The sequence below is a fragment of the Sciurus carolinensis genome, chromosome 7 (genome assembly GCF_902686445.1).
Source record: "Sciurus carolinensis chromosome 7, mSciCar1.2, whole genome shotgun sequence".
NCBI classification, from domain to species: domain Eukaryota; kingdom Metazoa; phylum Chordata; class Mammalia; order Rodentia; family Sciuridae; genus Sciurus; species Sciurus carolinensis.
In genome coordinates, this window is record NC_062219.1 from 79,043,911 (window position 1) to 79,063,608 (window position 19,698).

The window sequence follows — 19,698 nt, forward strand, 5'->3', positions numbered from 1 at the left end:
AAATATTTACTTCCCTTAACCTTTACTTGTGTTAGATGATTTTTACTCAAAGGATGGAAAAAATTCTGCTTTGGAGAAATATCCTGAAGCTTTGTATTCTCAATGTTCAACATTTAAGAAAGGAAAGAAATAAAAACAAACGAACAACAACATAGACCTCTATATTATGAACATCACATCTGTTATTAGTTATAGGATTAGTTCTACTTAAGTTTTCTCCCTTCCTCACTTTGGTGTGCTTATGAAAGGCCAGTAAGTAACTAGCCTGAAAGTCTGAAAAAAGGTATCAAACACTAGCCCAGCATTTGAAAGACATATGAAGAAGAAACTCCCCAAACAGTATTAATTACTTTTTAAGAGTAATTAATGAAAATTACTACATTTAAATATCTTCAAAGACTTGGAAAAAACCCATTTCAAGTTCCTTCACAGCACAAATCTAAAATATGAATTTGTACTTCATGTTCAATGTCTTCAGTCTAGACTCTAGTTTAAACTTGTGTCAGAATAGCGGGGCTATGGAGTTAAATGCACAAACAAAAAAGATTTGGGGAAATGTAACTGAGTTAAGATCTCATACATTTTTGCAGTCGTGAATAGTTTAGTACTGAATGATGACCTTCCCAGGTCACAGCATTTCCGACTAATTTAAGTGTAATTAGACAGATCTATCAGTGATTGGAACACATTTTCTTTATAATGCCAGCAATTCTTTTTTTCTCTCTTCCTCTAAAATCTTATTATTCAAAGCATAGTCCCTGTGCCAGTGGTTTTGGTATTGACTTTATTAGAAAAGAAGAATCTTGGGTTCTATCTCAGAACTTTGCAATAGGAAACTGCATTTTAACAAGCACTGCAGATAATTCACGTGCACACCAACAATAGGAGAGCCCAGTCCTAAAACATAGATGTGCATATTTCTTGTAAAGGAGAGAGGTTTGCTATTTTTGCAACTAATTATTAAAGTTAAGCCAAAATATTTTTTAAAATTCTAAAAACTTTTCCTATTTAGATTAATTCAATCTAATGAACATGACAGACTTTTAACATGACTCCAATTAGATATTTTTCTAAAAATTCCCCCAATACAGTTGGGAATTTATTATAATAATCCCAAATAATGTATAATAAACAAATCCCAAGATAGAAAGAATAATTCTTGATGACAAATAAAAGAGCAACAGCTAGTTTTGTCTGATAAATTTATATATGGACCAGGTTTATTATTTTATCCACATTTATCAAATCCTTAGTATCTTGTATGCAGTATTTTCCTATATTTATAATGATGGAATTATGCTGTAAAGTCTCTGGAAAAGCTGTAAAAAACCTGTGTTCAGAACCAGTGTAGCTTCTACTGGATAGTGATTCTCTTTCTGAAAATCCAAAATAACATTGAGAACTTGATGCTTTTGCAGAACACTGCTCTGTTTACTGTGAGATAATCTGCCTTCATTTTCTGAACTAAACTAAAACTCCTAATGAATAATATGCTTGCATCCTGAAGAACACATTATCTAAGTGGTAATTTAGGGCTTTGATATAACATTTTACTGTCAAATCATGAAATTAGATTTATTTGCTTGAACTACATGTGCCAGTGACATATTTTCTACTTAAATTTAAATATCTTAATGCATCATCTTCAATCCTTTAAAATTTAATTTAGATTCCAGAAAAAATCTTAAAGGACAATAGTGGTCTGAGGGTAAGAAAACTATGTTGATTTATTTCTTGTTCCCATTTTGTTGAATTTCTCAAATGTTTCACAATGAATAATTTATTATTTTGTAATGAAAAAAAAACTTACTTTAAAAGGAACAAAAAAATTGCTTTGACTCTTGGTGAAAGTACAAATAATTTCATATTAAAATAGAATGAGCATCTCTGACAAGGGTTCTTCTTATCTGCATACTGTCCATTAAATCAAATCATTTGATTCTAGAGTTGCTTAAATGAGAGATAATCAAAGGAAAACTATCTCAGGCAATCAAAATCGTTAAGCAGTTACCTAAAGTTTAACCAGCAGTGGTATAAAATTCATAATCTTCTGTCCCTCTTTTTGAAATTATATGTTCTTGTTGATTGGATGGAGAAAATTCCAAAGGAGATCAGTGTAACCACAAGAAAGTATACATGTAAATTCTTCAAAAAAGGAAGTATAGTTTTGATTATATTTCTCTGTACTTAAAAAACCTTCAACTGCTTACTGCTGTTTCCTGTTGAATAAATTCTAAACTCTAAAGCATGGTTACAAAATTTTCTATGACCTTTCTCAAATCTTACCAGTTACCTCCACTACTTATTCTCCTTTCTTCTCTTTATCCAACCAAATCAAACCATCCATTAGCTCTTCCATATAACATGAGTTTGTTGGCTGGTTGGTTTTTCCATTCCACACTTTGGAATGGGAAATGTTGACACAGTTTTTGTTTATGTTCTCTCCCTAACAACACCTTGCTCTGCCCCATAACCCACCATGACCCCAAACTGTCTGGACACCTACCCTGTCAGGGAGCTTATAGCTTCCTATAACAGAACATTCTCAGTTAACTGTTCCTTAAACAATACAGACATTTATGACCTTATGTAACAAGTTCTGAGATAGAAGGAGTCATATGCTTTCCATCTTTCTCATTTATTATCTTTGGCATATTGGTCATTGTTTACAGTCTTGTTTCCTTATTGACATGAAGTGGCTGCCATTGCACTAGGTATCACATTTTCACATAGCTATATAAAAAAAGGGGGGGGGGATGGAAGTTCTTCTCATATAATTTATAAAAGAAGGAAATCTTTTCCATCATGTTCTTAGCAGACTTCTGTTAAGCTGCAAAATGAAAAGAACCGTCCAAAGAAAGAAAGAAAGAAAAAAAAAAAAGAACCATTCACATCCATTTCTCTAGTTTCAAAGGTGGCACAAAATATAAGCATCTAGCATTTTTGGTTTCTAAAATCGAAAGCCTCTATACTCTGCAGAAGGAGGTTGTAAACAACCCACAGTTATCTCTAGTATTCTGTCTTTCAATGCCCAAATTCAATGACATTGACTCCATGAAGTCTTCTCTAACTCATCCAAGTAAAAACAATCTTTCTTTTTGGGTTTGCACAACATTGCAACTCTTTAATTTTCATTTTGCTTTGTAGTATGGTTTTCTGTATATTTGTCTAATTTCCACTATAGGAATGGATCTGCTCTCATTCATCTTTTATTTCACATATGCTCCAGCATAATCACTCACCCTTGTAAAATCTTGAGTATTTCCTGAATTTAAAACTTCATTAATAGGTAGAGGATTCATTTTAGCTACATAGAAGAAAAGATACCTAGCCCCAAAGGAAATTGAGTGTTTTCTCCACACTTGAATTTGATACATATTATACTTTTCAAAAAGGAAAATGCGTGGTTAAGAATCAGAAACAGTGTGCACTGGATGGACCCAAAATCAACAAACCCAAACAGGATTTTTCTATTAACACACACACACACACACACACACACACAGTTGTCCTGTTTCCATGGATTCCATATCTGTGGATTAAAACAACTGAAGATCAAAAATTACATCTATACTGAACATACAGACTTATTTTTTCTTGTCATGGGTTTTATGAAAATACTAAGCTGATTTACACAAAGAACTTGTATAAAATGAGTAACCTGAGTAAAAGTTAAATAAACATTATAAACAAGGGATTTAGTATCCATGCAGTTCCTGAACCAGGATTCTGAGGGACAGAAAAAAAAAAAAATTCAGAAACAGAATAAAAAATACAGAAAAGCTGAGCACATTCACTCTACACACACACATACACACACACACACACACACACACACTCACGTATTCTGGAAAACTAGCCCACTTTCTACTAAAAGATGATGTGAAGCTCCCCAAGGGCTCAGCCTAAAGAGATTCCAGACTCAAGACAATTTTGATCAAAAGGATAAGGGTTGCCAACTAGGCATGGAGAAGCAATCAGCCAGAAACATCCTCAGTTCCTGAGAACTTGGTGAAGCAAAGTTGCCACACCACTTTTGAACTTCAAATCTCCACTCTTTACAAGAAATTTACTTCAACTCCAGGTATTCTGACACTCAGTGATGCATCTAATCCATATTAATATAGTCAGTCTCCCTGGGAGATTACTGTACTATGACAGTCTTCAAAAACCATTGTTAGTAAGAAAGTTCTCTTGAGTCAAACCTTAATCCAGTTTGGATTAATTCAATTCTAACACTGGCCAAAACTAGTTTTATCCAGACTAGTACCATCAGCTTTCTGCATTCAGTTCCATTGGCAAAATAATGTCTGCATATTAAGTTTTTCAACGAAACAAAGGACAGTAACAAATAGTCAAATATCTTAAACATTGACATTGCTGATTGTATTAAGTTAAATGCCATTTTTTTTCCTACTAGAGTCACAGAACTGAGTTAATTCTTCCTAATGCCAAAGCAACTTACTTTCAACCAAGAGGTAGCTGAGATACATGAAAAATAAGATTCAATAGTCGTTCACTTTTTATTTGTATTGTTACATCTTTTATCAAAGATCCTCAGACGAACGCTATGGCAACCTGCACAAGCAAAACCATCAAGTTTAGGAGAAGAAAAGTCAAGTCAATCTAAAAATGCATTTTGTATTTTATTCTAAAGGTCATGTTAATCAAAATAAGTTATTTTCTTGAACTGAGCAATTATTTTGCTGGCATGGCCAATAAAGTAAGTTAAAATATTAAGAAGCTAATTTGAACATGAAAATGCAGGTTATTTGGAAAATATTTTGATTGTAGTACATATCAGGGGCAGTTTACGTATGAAAGAGAGGAATCCTTAAAACTGGGCTGTGGTGATAACACAAGTATTAACACTTTGGAAGACACATGAGAGGGACAGAGGGGCTTTATCTCAGCTTCTTCATCCAGAAGGCAAGTGTCCAGTCAAGATTAGGCTAAAAAGACAAGACAATGTTTTCTAAACTGTAAGGGGGGAATTACACAAAAATCTGTTTATATGATAAATGATATACCTCAGAAATAATAGTTAAGGTTTTCAAAATATCCAAGAGTAGGTTTGAAATGTCTGACTTATCTACATTGGTCTTATATTGATGCTCAAAATTATTCAAAACTAAATTTCACTTTGTGGAAAGTGTTTTCCTCAAAATGGATGCAGCTAATGGCATAAAACTGATAACTTAGTATCACAAAGAAAATCTATGAACCCATCCAGGTATTCAAAATAAAATAGCAATATTATTCTTAAGGAAAGTGCTTCTTTTTAAAGCTATCATGAGTTTCTCTTTTTAGTTTCAGAAATGCAATTGGTATTCTTACAGTCCTAGTTTCCATATACAATATCTTATTCAGGGCCTCATAGAATGACCTTTCTTCACATATATTAAATACCATCATAATTCTATGATTTTTGTGTTTACATTTTAAGATTAAAAAAACACAAGGATATAGCACTTGCCTACCATGCATGAGGCTCTGGGTTTGATCCCCAGAACCACCAAAATAAGAAGAGAAAAAAGAAAGAAAAGTAAAGACTTTGAAACTGAAATTGGATTATTTAATTATTTGAATCATTCATCCTTAATCTTATATAGCACACTTGCTGAGTTAAAAAACTGTTTATATACTATGTATTTATTTTCTAGATTTTTCTAAGCATAGCTATCATTGTGGTTACTATGTACATGCCAGAAGAAATATAGCACAGTGGTTGAGGATATGGACTTTGGAACAGAATTTGAATCCCTGGGTTCAAATCTTAGCTCTATCACTTACTAGCTGTGTAAATTCGGACAGGCTATTTAATCTTCAGTGTGCCTCAGTTTCCTCATCTATGAAGTTGTCCCTACTATAGTTTCTCATTAAGAGGACAAAATGAGTTACTACTTCAAGTTGAAATCATGCAAATCATATAAAGCCATGTATATAGCACATAGTATTACAAAGCATGTGCACATACTCCATTATACATAGTATAGAGTTTATAATATAAAACTAACTTAAAACTAACCTACCACCTATATGTGACCAACTTACTAAAGGACTGTGAGAACATACCACCACCCAATGTTTTACTTGATTAGTCAGTATCACATTATTAGATTACAGATTTATTCAAGCAAACTCTGGTGAATTGATTTCTCATTAGAATAGCTCTCTCAAAGGATGGAAAAAGAAAAAGAAGGGGTAGATGTGAAACCCTTTGGTTATAGGCCAAAGGAGACAGCTGGCCTCCTCCATTTATTCATTCTGAGGCCACAATCAACTGGCCCTAAGAATAAATCTGCTAAACAGTGGCAACATCTTTAGGTTTGACTAGGAAAGGTTTTATTTTATTTTGTCTTCCTTAACTGATAGTTAAAAACTAGTATAAAGAGTCTTACCATACCACTAGTTTAAATAGTCTTATACCACTAGTATAAATAGTGGTTTATACCACTATTATAAAGACTATTTATACCAATAGTATAAATAGTCTTACCATAACTATTGAAATAGTCACTTAAGCCACTTGTCTCATCTCTCTCATCCTCACTAGCAGATTAGCTTTCCTGGAGCAAAATGGTAATAGAGTCTGACTCCATTTCTGGATATTGGACCTCTGATGCTTTCAAACCCCACATCTTACTTTTCCTCTCATCCCACATCTGCACAAGCCAATAGGTCCCTGGCCACCCCTCCCTTGGGATGTTGAGGGCAGCAGGGGGAAGAAGCAGAAAGGGAATTCAAACCAACCAAACCTGGAACTCTTGCCTGGCCCCAACCCCTAACCACAATCAAAACCAGAGCCACTCCCCTCTCTGCTCAATTCGTTCTAGATCAGTGTGGATGTCTGCCCTTTTTCTCCAGAAAGTTCCACTACGGGAGTAATAGATTTTTCCAGACCTTCTTGGTGCATGTGGTGGGGGATGGGAGGCATTTGCATGTTATCAATCTTAAATTACAAATGAACTTGAGGTGGGAAGATCGATCCTGCCATCCATGGTGCAACTGAAAACAACTGGTGGAGTAAGCAGTATTGTCTAGTCATGACCACCATGTAGGAGTCTTTCTAATCTTGCTCTTGGCTTGCTCACTGGCTCTGAGGAAAAATAGATATGCTTTACCTTAACCAACAGAACTATTGTCTAAACTAAATTTCCCATGGTTTAGCCTGTTGACCTAAACTATCCTACAGTAGAAATGGAGGTTTTGACCTAACAAATAAGAAATTGAAATAAGTTATGTCTTTGGCACTTAAGATTGGCTTAACAAGGACCCATGGTGCATCATCCCACACAACTAAAATAGTTAATACATACTAATATAGATTAAGACATGGCCTATTGAGATCAAAGTTCACCATTTAAAACCTATTTTAAAAAGAACCATCATTTCTGCTGTTTTTTCCTTTAATTGCTCGATTTGGCCAAGGCTTAAAATTGTTTAAAATGAATGACATCCAATAGTGGATAATCACAATTTTAATGCTATGGTCCCTCAATTTAAGACCCTCATACCCAAGATTACTGAAATTACTCTCTTGAGTGAAGAATGAAATTGAAAGAAGACATAAGAAGATGGAAAGACCTCCCATGTTCATGAATAGACAGAATTAATATTGTTAAAATAGCAATATACAGAGTCAATGCAATCCCTATCAAAACATCAATGACATTCTTAAAGGAACCAGGGGAAAAAAATCCTGGAAGAATACAAGATCCAGAATAGCCAAAAAAAAAAAAAAATTATAAGCCAAAAAAACAAAAATGGAGGCATCACAATACCTCCTAACTTCAAATTATACTAGAGTTATAGTATCAAAAACAGTATGATACTGCCATAAAAACAGACATATAGACTAATGGAATGGACTAGAAGACATGGAGATGAACTCATACAGATACAGGAGTCATCTGATCCTTGAAAAAGGTGCCCAAAACATACATTAGAAAAAATCCAATTAGCAATTAAAAATTACTTTGCTGTTACATGTTTGTCGAATATGTTCTATTAAGTTCCTATTTCAACAGCTTCTCAGCACCAATTTTCCTTTACCATTAAAGGAATACATCACACGTTTACCTCACTGTCTCTGAGGTATCTCAGTCCTGCCCTCCCATGCAGTCTCTGAAAGTCAACATCTTCATTGTATCCACTTTTCTCCAGTCACATAGGTATATTACATTGATGACGTCCCACTCTTTCAAGATTCTTTGACACAGAAGAAATACAAATTATCACGAAGGAGTTCACAAAAAGGAATAGGCTGTTGCCCTATAAAAAAATATAAGGCCTGCCACCTTAGTTAAATTCCTAGGAATTACTTTGTCAGTCAAGAGTTGCTCTCTCTAACACTGTCAGAAAACCATTATTGCCTCTTCAGTATTCACAGTGTTAAAACAAAAACAAAACTTTTAGAATTTTTTGAAATTTCTTGCCTCATAAACACTCAAAATGTAATCCAAGGTTAAACATGTCTGCCCTTACTAAAGGCAAAATAAAAAGTCTCATATGTTGAGTGCTTACTGAGCCAAACATTAGGCAAAGCCCTTCACATGTAAGAATTTATTTCTTCTTCCTTTCTTCAGAGTTCCTGGCATTATTCGTGGTGACCAAAGCATGCATTTCACTTCTCAAATAGTAGTAAAGAAGGCAGCTAATGTTACTTTCACCTCCCTTACTGGCTTCATGCTTTAAATTTGATAGTGTACAATAATGGTTGTTTTTTGGGGAGTTCTGAACTAAACAATTTATACTTATTATTTCATTTTATGCTCATAGAGCACGGAGATGGGTATTATAGTATTACACAGTACTACTATTTTGCCTTATCAGTGAGGAATCTTTTTCTAGTGCTAAGGATTGAACCCATTGGGTGGGTACACTACCACTGAGCTACATCCCCAGCCCTTTTTCTTTGATTTTGAGACAGGGTCTCAGTAAATTGCTGAGGTTGTCCTACAACTTGTAATCCTCCTGAATAATGGCTTATTTGAACAAATCTAAAAAACTAAATGATATGTAGCATATTTCAGTCATCAACCAGTGGTGCATTGTAATAGAGTCTGGCTGCATTTGTGATGTCCAACTACTAGTTGCTTTTAAGCTCCATCCCTCCTCCCACATAATGCAGCCAACATTATGCTTCAAATATTACTGTTCCTGGTACATGACTGGTCTTCAATTGCTGCCATTCTCTTTGTTTATGCTGCTCCTTCTGTCTGCAGTTTTCTTTTCCATCCATCATCTGAAGCTGCCTCTTCTTCAAGAACCTCTTAAAAGATAACAGCTCCATGAACATTTTTTAGATTCTCCCAAACACATAAGATCTATCCCTGCTTTGAACCCATATCACAGCTTGAACCACTAGTAATGCTCATCATGTTCTGCCCCATAGCAAGCTCATTCACATCTTACTGCTCCTAAAACTCAAGGGTTAAGAATATGAGTCCTAGAGAAAGACCCCCTTCCAAACAAACAAACAAAAAACCACCAATAGTTCAAATCCCACATCTGTTCCTACCAGTCCTTGGGCAAATCATCTATCCTCTCTAAGCCTCAATTTCCTTTTCAAAGGAGAACAAATAAGGTCTTACATGTGAAGGCTTTGCCTAGTGTCTAATAATAAGTACTCAATAAAATGTTTTTATTATTGCTTATCCTCACTACTAGATAAGAAAGCAATTTTATGTTCACAGCTCATTTTGTAAAACCCAGTGCAACAACAGTGCCTGATACATAGAAATCATTTAATAAATATCTATAGAGTGACCTGGATAAATGATTCATGGAACCTCAATGAAATTTTAAAGCAAATTAGCAGGAAGATTAAAACAATTAAATCACTTACATGGAATCTAAATTAATTATCAGTACACACACAGATTCTCTAAAAAAGAAGAGAATTTAGGTAAGACATATTTATCTTGAAAATTCCTTCCTAAAGTGTAAGTAGCTAAAATAATTTTCCAGATGTTCCTTTATACCCAACAAACCTCTCCCTACCTTGGCAACTGTTTTTATCTCTCTCTTGCTCACTCAACTGAGCTATGAGCTTAGTTACCTTCTAAATTTACTTTAATAAAGAATAGGCATTTATGGATTTAAAAGTGACTAGTGCATTGGAAACCTGGTCAAGTTTTCTTCCTGTTCAAAATCCTGTCCACAATCATTTCATTACTACGTGAAGTTTGTTACAAAATTCTTTTAAAACATAGAGTGAACTATCTAATTTAAATAGACATCAAACTTATTTTTAGAGGTTAGAAAAATACAATAATTCTCCTTCAAGCATCTACTATAAATTAAAAAAATGTTAGATGTAGAAGCACAGGTAGGTACAACAGTGCTCCTTATAACATTACTTAATAGTTCAAGAAGTGTCCTGTATGTATAAAATGTGACTGTTTACAATACTCTAAAACAAGATATCAAAACAGTTTTTAATGATAGTGGAGACTGTAAATGAAGAGGCAAGATACATGTGATAATAGGAGAAAGCAGTTTATCTCAACATTAGGGCATTTTTTTCCTTAATGATAGGATTATTCATGGCATTTTCCTGTCCTCTATATTTTTAAATACTTTACAAAATGTGAGTTAACCTTAAAATATGCCTTTTAAGTGTTTTATAGCCATGTGTTTGAATGTTCCATAAGAATAACCAAAGAATGTGTCTAATTGAAAACTAAAGTCTTCTTTGAATACTTTAAAAGAGGGAAACTGTCAGAGGCATGTGTATTTGAAAACTGACCCACCTAAAGTTTCAGTTATTCTGATTTTCCTATGTACAGGTAGTCACCTTGAATTGTTATACATCATAGTTTTCTTTGGGGGAAGAAAGGAAATAGTAAAAACGGAACTACGGAACTATGAGGCTAGGTGAAAGAAGTATGGAAATCTATGAACCTCCATTACATCTTGATAACACCCTCAGATTCTTTAAAACATATTATTTAATATTTAATTTTCATTAAAAGTTGTTCATATCTTAAGCTTTTGCTTCCTCGAAACAAACATTTCCTTACATGAACCAAGTTAAACTGTGAACCCCAAGTAAGTCCTATTATCATAAAATGTCAGTTAAATATCAAAAGGATTTTTATAAACACTAACATGTAAGTTAGTGATATAGTAATCATAATAGTTCATCTTAAACAACATTTCATTATAAATAGTTAAGCAAACCTAATTTCCCACGGGATTCATTAAAAGGTAACCAATAAATAGTCTTCTCAAAATTCACACAAATGACAAACTTCAATCTGTGACATGTATACTACAGTGTGAGGAGACTGGGATTGCTGTGTGGTCCTGCACATGTAAAGACAGTAAATGGGCACATCAGCAGCAGAGCTGGCAAGGTCTGGCTGGTCAGTCTGCTGATTTTCCAGGGTGATTATGAATTTGCATTGGTTTAGCAACCCTGTCTGGTCTAGGCCTTTGGAGGATGGTAGCATGCACCTGCAGTGGGTGTGGGCTAGGAGAGCAGACCACAGCATGCAAAGTGGACAGTCTCACCTGGTGATTAGTTTCACAGCCATGAACTTGGTTGGTCTCATTTGGTTCATTTTCTCACCAGCTGAGCTAACTCATCTTTAAGATAGAATCATACAAGCTAGCACAGCATTCTAGAATTTTTAGCTTTCTTTTCAGAAGAAATATCACCAGTACATTTCCAAAATATTTCCTATCATGTAATAGACTCAGAGGGGCTTTATAGTAATAAGATTGTCAGAAAAAAATTATTTCAGAAACATTTAAATATATTCAGGGGTCTGAAACAGTAAAACTTTCAAAATATGGAAGAGAAATCTGAAGCAAACTGAAATATTCTGTCAAAGCAAAAATGATAAAACAAATAAATTCACCAAAGTGATTGCTTTCTTTTTTTCCTTTCTGTTTAGCTAGACATAGGAATTTCAAAGATCTTAAGGTGGGTTGTTAATAATATTAAGAGAGCTAAAGGGGCACTAGAATCTTGTCCTGCCTGTCATTATGTAAGTCGCAATTATCAATTTCTCATTTGTAGATGGGAAACTGGGTTTGACATGTCTAAGAGTCCTTCCTATTTCAAAATATTAAGAATCCATATTCTTATATAAATCATATATTTAATATTATATTAAAATCTATATTTTTAAAAACCCATGGATAAGATGGAGCTGCTAAAATGATCTCAGATAAGACATAAAATTTTGAAAAGCCTGCTTTTTAAAATCAAAAGTCTTTAAGAGTTAGAATGAAAAGATAATATAAAACATCCTGAAGGAGCCGGGGTCCCCCCCGCCATCTGAAAGGAGACAGGGTCACCTGGACAGTGCAGAATATATTTTCTTAAGCTAATTATTTCTAGTGCAGCACTGCAGTATTGCTGATTTTTAAAAGACACTATCAAGGTATTTTCCACGTTATCCAGAAATATAATTTCCTCCCCTTTCCTCTCCTTTACTGTGAAAGATCCTTGCCCAAGTGTAAACCTGAATTTCATCTAATAAATTGTCTTCACTTTATGGTGCTGCTCTGAGGCTGGATAACTGAATGGATTTCAGAGCAGAAAGAAAGCATGTGCCAAATTGTTTTTAGCCTTGCAAATCCTCACAGTGTCTCTTAGTATAGTCTTTGGAGGAAAATTAAAAATGGAAAGCAGAAATGGTATGAGATAAACTCTTGAAAACTACAGTTGCAAAGCCTATAATGTCTTCAATAAGGGAAGCCCTACATGAGAACATCAGGTCAAAATGGACAGAGTAAAACAATTCCTAAAGAAACAATCAGTTCATTTGACTCTTCTTTTTTACAGACACTCAATTAAAATGACAGAAAACTAAGATATGTTAATTCTAATTAAACACTGAGATGAGCATAATCCATATTCATTGTCAATCTTTATTTCAACCCGGTCTTCCCTTTTACACCCTGCAAGTGTGTAGCTACTTCTTCTAAAAACAAACAAAAAACAACATTGAATGTGCTTCAAAGTCTCCCTATTTTGTAAGAAAAAAAAAATCTATCAGCTGCTATGCAAATTTGCCTTATAGGTCACCAGTGACAGCAAAACTGATATTATAGAAAATAATACTACAATCAAAGAGGAGAGTTTCAATTCAGGGTCAGAAAGCTGTATTGCACTAAAATCTTTATTACTTTACACAGAAATTTATTGGACATTTTAATAGCTTTTTAAATTAAGGGATAATTTTTAAGGTATTTTTTCAACTTTCTTCAAATGAAACTTGTAATGGATAAATGAAGGATGCTTTCTGCTCAACACTAAAGGTCAGTAATAAAGTATAATGCCAACCAAAATAAATTTGTAAAAATGAATTATTTCTAAGTGTTCAGGAATAATAATGCAAGTCGGTAAAGAACTATTTACAAGTCTACTTGTTTTATTTTTAAGTAGTCACAATACTTTCACTTTTATTGCATGTTTCCTATATCCTCATATATTTATTGGATTTATATAACACCTATCTTCCAAGAAACTCAGAATACCTTGAGGGGTTATAGACTTTGTATATTATGACTGCGCAAATATCAACTAGTTGTCAAACAACAATTTTTTACCTTAAGAATTTTCTATTGCCATCTTTTGGAGAATAGCAAGGAGTGGTGTGATAGAAAACAAAGCCGTGGCAAATTGGGAAATCTGTACAAAGAAGTAGGTAAAAGAGGAAAGAAGTCATAACTTCAAAAATGCCATCCACCTAACAGACAGAAACTCATCTTCACTTGATCAGAATCATCATTGCTTCAGGGAGGTGATGAGAAAAGTAGACTTATCAATCTACTGCTTTCTTCAATTGTAGATAATTTTTAAATTGTATTCAATTTTTAACAGAGTACCTTGTGATAAAGAAACAATTCTTCTGAATAGAGGCTCTATCAATATATAATTTGCTTTCTACAGTATCAGCGGACATACCAACTAAAGTTAATCAGCAGCTTATTCTTAAGATAGTGTGCTGTTATTTATTAGATGCATTCACTATTTTTGGTAGGCTAGAGTATCTTCATTGTTCTTAGGAAATAATGGCAGTCAGCCAGTTTGTGAATCCCTGGTGAAAACTTGAAATCTGTAATGGAATTATGGAAAATAAAAATTGCATATTTAGCATTTTCTCAGGTAATTATAGGATCTGAAATATAACCCATAAATAATGAATACTATAAAATTTCACAAAATGAGTCTTGTGGAACTTAAAGTAGTAAAATGTTGTGACTACACTGTATAATAATCTAAACAAGGAATAGATTCACACAGAATAGAGAGCCCTATTTCAGAAACTTCTGAATTTACTTAAATAAAGAATTAGCAAAGATTTCTAAAAACTAAAGTACTAATTCTATTGTATTTATAAAAATATGAAAATTTAAAGTTTATTTCAAATATAAAACACTGTAGAGCATAACAAATTTAAAGGTAATGTAGGCAGGTCTTAAGACTTATTGATGTATATTTACCCAATACTTTAAGTTAGGGAATAAAGGCTAAATATAAATCACTTAATGGCTTGGAGACTGATTAATAAAATTTATTTTCAGATTAAATGGCTGATGATAAACTAAAAAAAAATCTATTATCAATGCTATCAATTGATTAATAGTTGCTTTATTTATAACTAAGTATGATTTATTCCTTATGAAAATATATATGCCTATATAGAGCTTAGCTAAAATAAAAATATCTTCAAATTGTTAAATCCTGAACAGGCCATAAAAATCTCTGATTGAGACACTTATTCACATAAACACAGACATTTATCTCTGGTTATTTCCTTAAGCTTAAATTCAATTATGGCAATTTAAAAAAATGTATTAGCTGGGTATCTGATTTGTATTTCATTTAAATGCTTTTAAAAAATATTCTCAAGAAAAATCTAAGTTGCAATTTACTTTATAATCTCAGGAATTTTTTTTTAAATTTACACTTTTATATTTTTTACTTCAGAATATTCTATATATTTAAGATCCTGCTTCTTTATACATTTGCATTATATTTGTTTTACACTCTAAAATTCATAGAACAAGTTCATTCAGAGTTTTATTAAGTAAATAATATTGTTCTGCCCTAACAACTTCATTAGTCCAGAAAAAGTTCCAAACTATGAACTGTTTATCATACAGAATTCTTTACTCTTACCAATTTCATAATGCTCTTACAAAATTGTTTCATGAATAGCATTAACTTTGGGACCATGAGAAATCTAGTCACATAAATATTCAAATTCTCTATTTAAATCCTAAAAGAATCCACCACTTCAAAACTATCTCCCAAATCTATTTATGTAAGACCTTGTTCAGCTTGCTAACCAATAATTTAATTATCATTGGAACCAAGACATTCAGTATTATTGCCCTTCATCCTTTTTTCAAATACCAAACTTGAACACAGTGTAATTCTTTTAAGAATCTTTATTGAATTTTTTTCAACAATTCAGTCTGTTTGATCTTGATGCAGTTTATAAAAAGAAAAAATTCAGTACAGTTTCATATAAACTGCAATCAGAAAAAGTACTTTACTTTGTGAAAGTTATCTGAAGTTGCAAGTTATATTTTGTAATATGCAGAACAGTAAAATATAAGCATGCTCTTGGATGCAGGTGCTCCTGTGCACTACGGAGTTATTTTTAAGAGCTTGCTAAGGTCTGCAGGCAGTTCATGGGATGCATGAGGATAAAACTGATATTTATGAATAAAGTATTTTTCTCAAAAAAAAAAAAAAAAAGTTGAGGCAGCTTCTGTTGAATGCTATCTGTGTAGGTACACTTGCTACACCTTGAACTGTACTAAGAGAAACAGCAAGGAGTCCATGTTCATGCTGAAACTTGGAAAATCACTCCACATGTGTTGAGCAGTTCCAAGAAAAGAAAAAGGGCAAAACACTATGCACAGTTGTTCAACGTCTTACATTCTTACATTAATAGAACACACCAAGAGACTTTATATAACAAGGAAGCGGAAACCCCTTCACTGCTTTCAGTCAAAGTCAGTGGTGTCTACAGTGGAGGGTGGAAGTAGAGCAAGCCTAATACTTGGATAAAGCTTAAGTCTACACCTCATGCAGAGTTGTCCTTTTTTGTCCCCCCTGTCCTCTAATGTTTCTCAGACATCCGAATTAGAACTGAGGTTTGTTAACCTGGGGTCCGCATTGATTTCATATCTGTAATGATACCCTTCCATGTGATCCCTGCAGGCATCTCTGATGTTATGCATCCACTTTTTTATCCCCTTACGGTTCAAATATAAAACAAGGAGGAAAATAGCGCCTATCAGAGCTAAAACAATACCAAGGAAGACATAAGAAGTCTGCAGGGATGGTGGGAGGATAGGGTCACAGTCCAGGTCAGAGCTGCTGAGTTCCAAGAGGACCCGATTCCTCATTTTTTCCGGGAATGCACAGGTGAGCCTGGCTTTGCCCTGCACTATCTCGGTCTCCTTGAGCCAGTCCACCATGTCCGCCATGTGGCAGTCGCAGACCCAGGGATTGTTGTCCAGGAATAACCTGACGTGGGCCAGGCCTTGCAACTCCGTCAGGGTGCCATTATGAAGGACCTTGAGAGCATTGTCCTCCAGGTGGAGGCTTTCTAGGTGTGTCAGGTTGCGGAAGGACACGTAGGTCAGGCTCACCAGCGAGTTGTTCCGCAGGTCCAGGTGCCTGAGGCCGGGCAGTTGGGCGAGCACGTCCCGTGGCAGGTAAAGGAAATGATTGCTGCCCAGCTCCAGGCAACGCAGCCCGCGTAGCGCGTGGCCAGTTCGCAGGGCCGCGGCCACCATGCCCTCGAAGCTTCGGTTCTGCTTCAGTAGCTGGTCTGCAGGGGGCACGATGTGGTTCAGGATCAGTTCCACCAGGGGGCTGGGAACAGAAGCATTGGTGTTGCCCGAAAAGGCGAAGGGGCTGATATAGGCGAGTGGGTTGTGGCTGAGGTCGAGCTGGCGTAGGCTGGGCAGATGCTCGAAGGCGCCAGCGTGCACTTCCACCAGGCGGCTGCCGCTGAGGTTGAGCGCGGCCAGCTCGGCCAGTGGTGGCCGGCGGGCAAAGGCGCCGGAGGGGAGCACGGCCAGCTGATTACCCGTGAGGAAGAGGTTGCGCACGTAGAGTGGCAGGTCCGCAGGCACCTCGGTCAGGTTGCGGTTCACGCACTTGACGGTGCGCGCCGCCTCAGAGCACTCGCACAGCGGCGGGCATTGGCCCGACAGCGGGGGCTGAGCAGACACCGCTGAGCCCAGGGACGACACTGAAGAGGTGGAGGAGGACGCGGAGGACGTGGGAGAGGACGAGGAGACCCAGCCCAAGAGGACCAGCGCCAGCCGCGCCAGCCGCGCCAACCGCAGCCGCCCGTCCCCGGCGGCGGGGCCCCGGGAGCACCCCCCAGGCATCGCGGCTCGCGTCTTCCCGGAGCTGGGCTGGGCCGGCGCCCGCTCCGAAGGCTCGGGAGGTTGGGCCCGGAGGGTGCTGGCCGGCCGGAAGCGCCTGGAGAAAACTTTCCTCTGGTGGGAGCGGAGGAGGACCACCGCAGCCGGAACTTGGCTAACCCCCTAGCCACCGGGCGTCCCCCTCCCGGGGCCGACTCCCCCGCCCTTCCCTCCACAAAGTACGCACGGCGGGTAGGGACGCTGGTCTCCGCGCTCCTCCTCCCGCTCCTCTTCCAGCGCCGCCCGGGGTGGCACCTCCTCGCCTCTTCAGTTGGCGCCTGTCGGTGGATCCGCTGCGCGACCTGGGACAAGCGGGAGAGAAGCGTGAGGAGCCGGGCGGACGCCGCTCCCGGGAGAAGTAACCGGCCTCTGAGAGCCAAGTGGTCTCCACTCTGTCCCCAAGACCCCCTTCCGAGCGACCGCACAGTCCTCGCCTCCCCAAGCCGCACCGCACATCCTACCCTGGAGCAATAGATAGTTCCAAGACCCGGAGCGCCAAGTCTTCCCTCGCCTCGGCCCACACTATATATACCCTTCTAGCCTCCCGCCCTCCTCCTTCCCGATCTCACACTTCTCCCGCCTCTAACTTCTCGCTTAATCCCCAGCGTCTTCCCAACCAAACTTCTCATTCTTCCAGTTCCTTTCTCCCACCGCCTCCGCGGACCACCTGCCTTCCGGGGTCTCCGCCCCCGCCCGGACCTCTCCTCCCGGTCCAGGTTAGGATGAGGGGGAAGTTTCAGGTTACAGGAGTCCTTTGATCTCTCTTTGAATCTTCTTGTATTAATGGGAAACGGAGGGCCGTAGTACTGTCGCCCCCCAGCCCACGCCCCGCCAGTCGCTTCGATCCTAGAGGGGGTTCAAGTCATCTCTAAAGGAGGGAAGGGAGTCCGCGAACAAAGCGGCGGTGGGAGTCGAGGCTGGGTGGCAATCAGGACCAAAGCGACTCTCCAGCCGAGGGCAGGGAGGGGCCCTGGCGCCACCTCTGGACTCTTGCTTGGTCGCTGGGTCCCCACCGCTCACCTCCGCGCCCGCCACCTCCAAAGCCAACTCCGAGTCCCACCAGAGTCCCGGCGACTTCCGGGCTCTGCGCTGCGAGCGCCGACTCTCCAAGTACCCCAGCCCCTGGCCCAACCTCCACAGCTGGGAAAAACCAACCCGGGGGGAGGGGAGGGCCTGGCCTGCCGGAGGGATTTCGGCCGCGCAGCCAACCTTGGCAGCCCTAGGTAGGGTGGACTTAGGAAGAGAGACTGGGGGAGTCGGGCTGCGCGCCTCCTCCTGGTGGAAATCAACGAGGAACAAGCCGGAAAAGGTGAGGGAATCCCTTTCTCTTCCCCCTCCCCGGCATCCTTTGGTGGTTCTACACTTTGCATACTGTATTTACCTCGGACAGGAACAAAACCGCTGGTGAATCTCGTGGAATTTACCCCTGCTTAGGGAGCTTTTGGCAACGACGAGATAAAGGCGTGACAGAGCAGCGCAAAGCAGCAGCAGCAGCAGCAACAAAAAGAAATGAGCTGAAATGTACAGCGGCAATAGCAAACGCCCAGCAGGGTGTAAGGGAGCTTCAGAAAGTCTCCCCACCAAACTGGGCCCTTTGGCTGTCAGCTTCAGATTTAAGTGATGTTAATGCGTTCCCACCTGTCCCGCCCCCGCATGTCTTGGGTAGTTATGGAACTTGTGAAGAAAGAACCAACTTGGGGAGGGTGGGTGAAAAAGATTAGTGGACGGGAGACTCATTCTTGATTCACTAGGTTTTCTCCTCCAAAAAATTAAAAACAGAAGAAAGAAAACAGCAGCCAAAGCATCTTAGAAACAAAAGACAAATAGCAACGAAGTGAGTCAACCACAAAGCGGACCCGCCCGCCCCACCCCCTCCAGTTGTGGTGCCTTATGTCAGTGCAAGTAACTTAAGCCAAGAGAATTTACTGGGTGAGATGAGGAATAGACAAGGCTGACTAGGGAGTGCAGAAGTTTGTCCCAAAGTCCAGAGTCCCAAGGGGCTACAGGCAGCAGGAGTATGGGATTGGGGAAAGAACTGGGCGTTTGATTACAGGAGGGATCTGTTATTATATTGGACAGATTCTTGGATTCTGAAAGCCTTGTCATTGCTCTCTTTAAAACTTTATATCTCCTTTACCCAATCAAATAATTTCCGTCATAGAAGGTCATTGTTATTCCAGGTTTCTTCATATTAGAGGAAAAAAATGGCATTAGGGGAAATGGTTGAAAGAATTAAGATCTGGTATAATAAAAAGGATCAAATAAGGAAGGCTGAAGTTT

The 19,698-nt window shown here is 38.0% G+C and overlaps 1 protein-coding gene across 4 annotated transcripts; it reads right to left on the reverse strand.

Moving 5' to 3' along the window:
• Positions 1-14,970: 14,970 nt before the first annotated feature.
• On the reverse strand, positions 14,971-19,000 carry Tpbg (trophoblast glycoprotein). 4 transcript variants are annotated; one of them, XM_047557189.1, is made up of 2 exons: positions 18,800-19,000; positions 14,971-17,720 (listed from the first exon to the last, which is right to left on the reverse strand). In XM_047557189.1, the coding sequence occupies exon 2, from the start codon at positions 17,380-17,382 to the stop codon at positions 16,108-16,110; it is 1,275 nt and encodes a 424-aa protein (XP_047413145.1). In that variant the 5' UTR covers positions 17,383-17,720; positions 18,800-19,000; the 3' UTR covers positions 14,971-16,107. The 4 variants fall into 4 exon arrangements, with proteins under 4 accessions (XP_047413145.1, XP_047413144.1, XP_047413147.1 ...); XM_047557188.1 differs by lacking the exon at positions 18,800-19,000 and adding an exon at positions 18,439-18,646; XM_047557191.1 differs by lacking the exon at positions 18,800-19,000 and adding an exon at positions 17,988-18,033.
• Between the last annotated feature and the right edge of the window lie 698 nt (positions 19,001-19,698).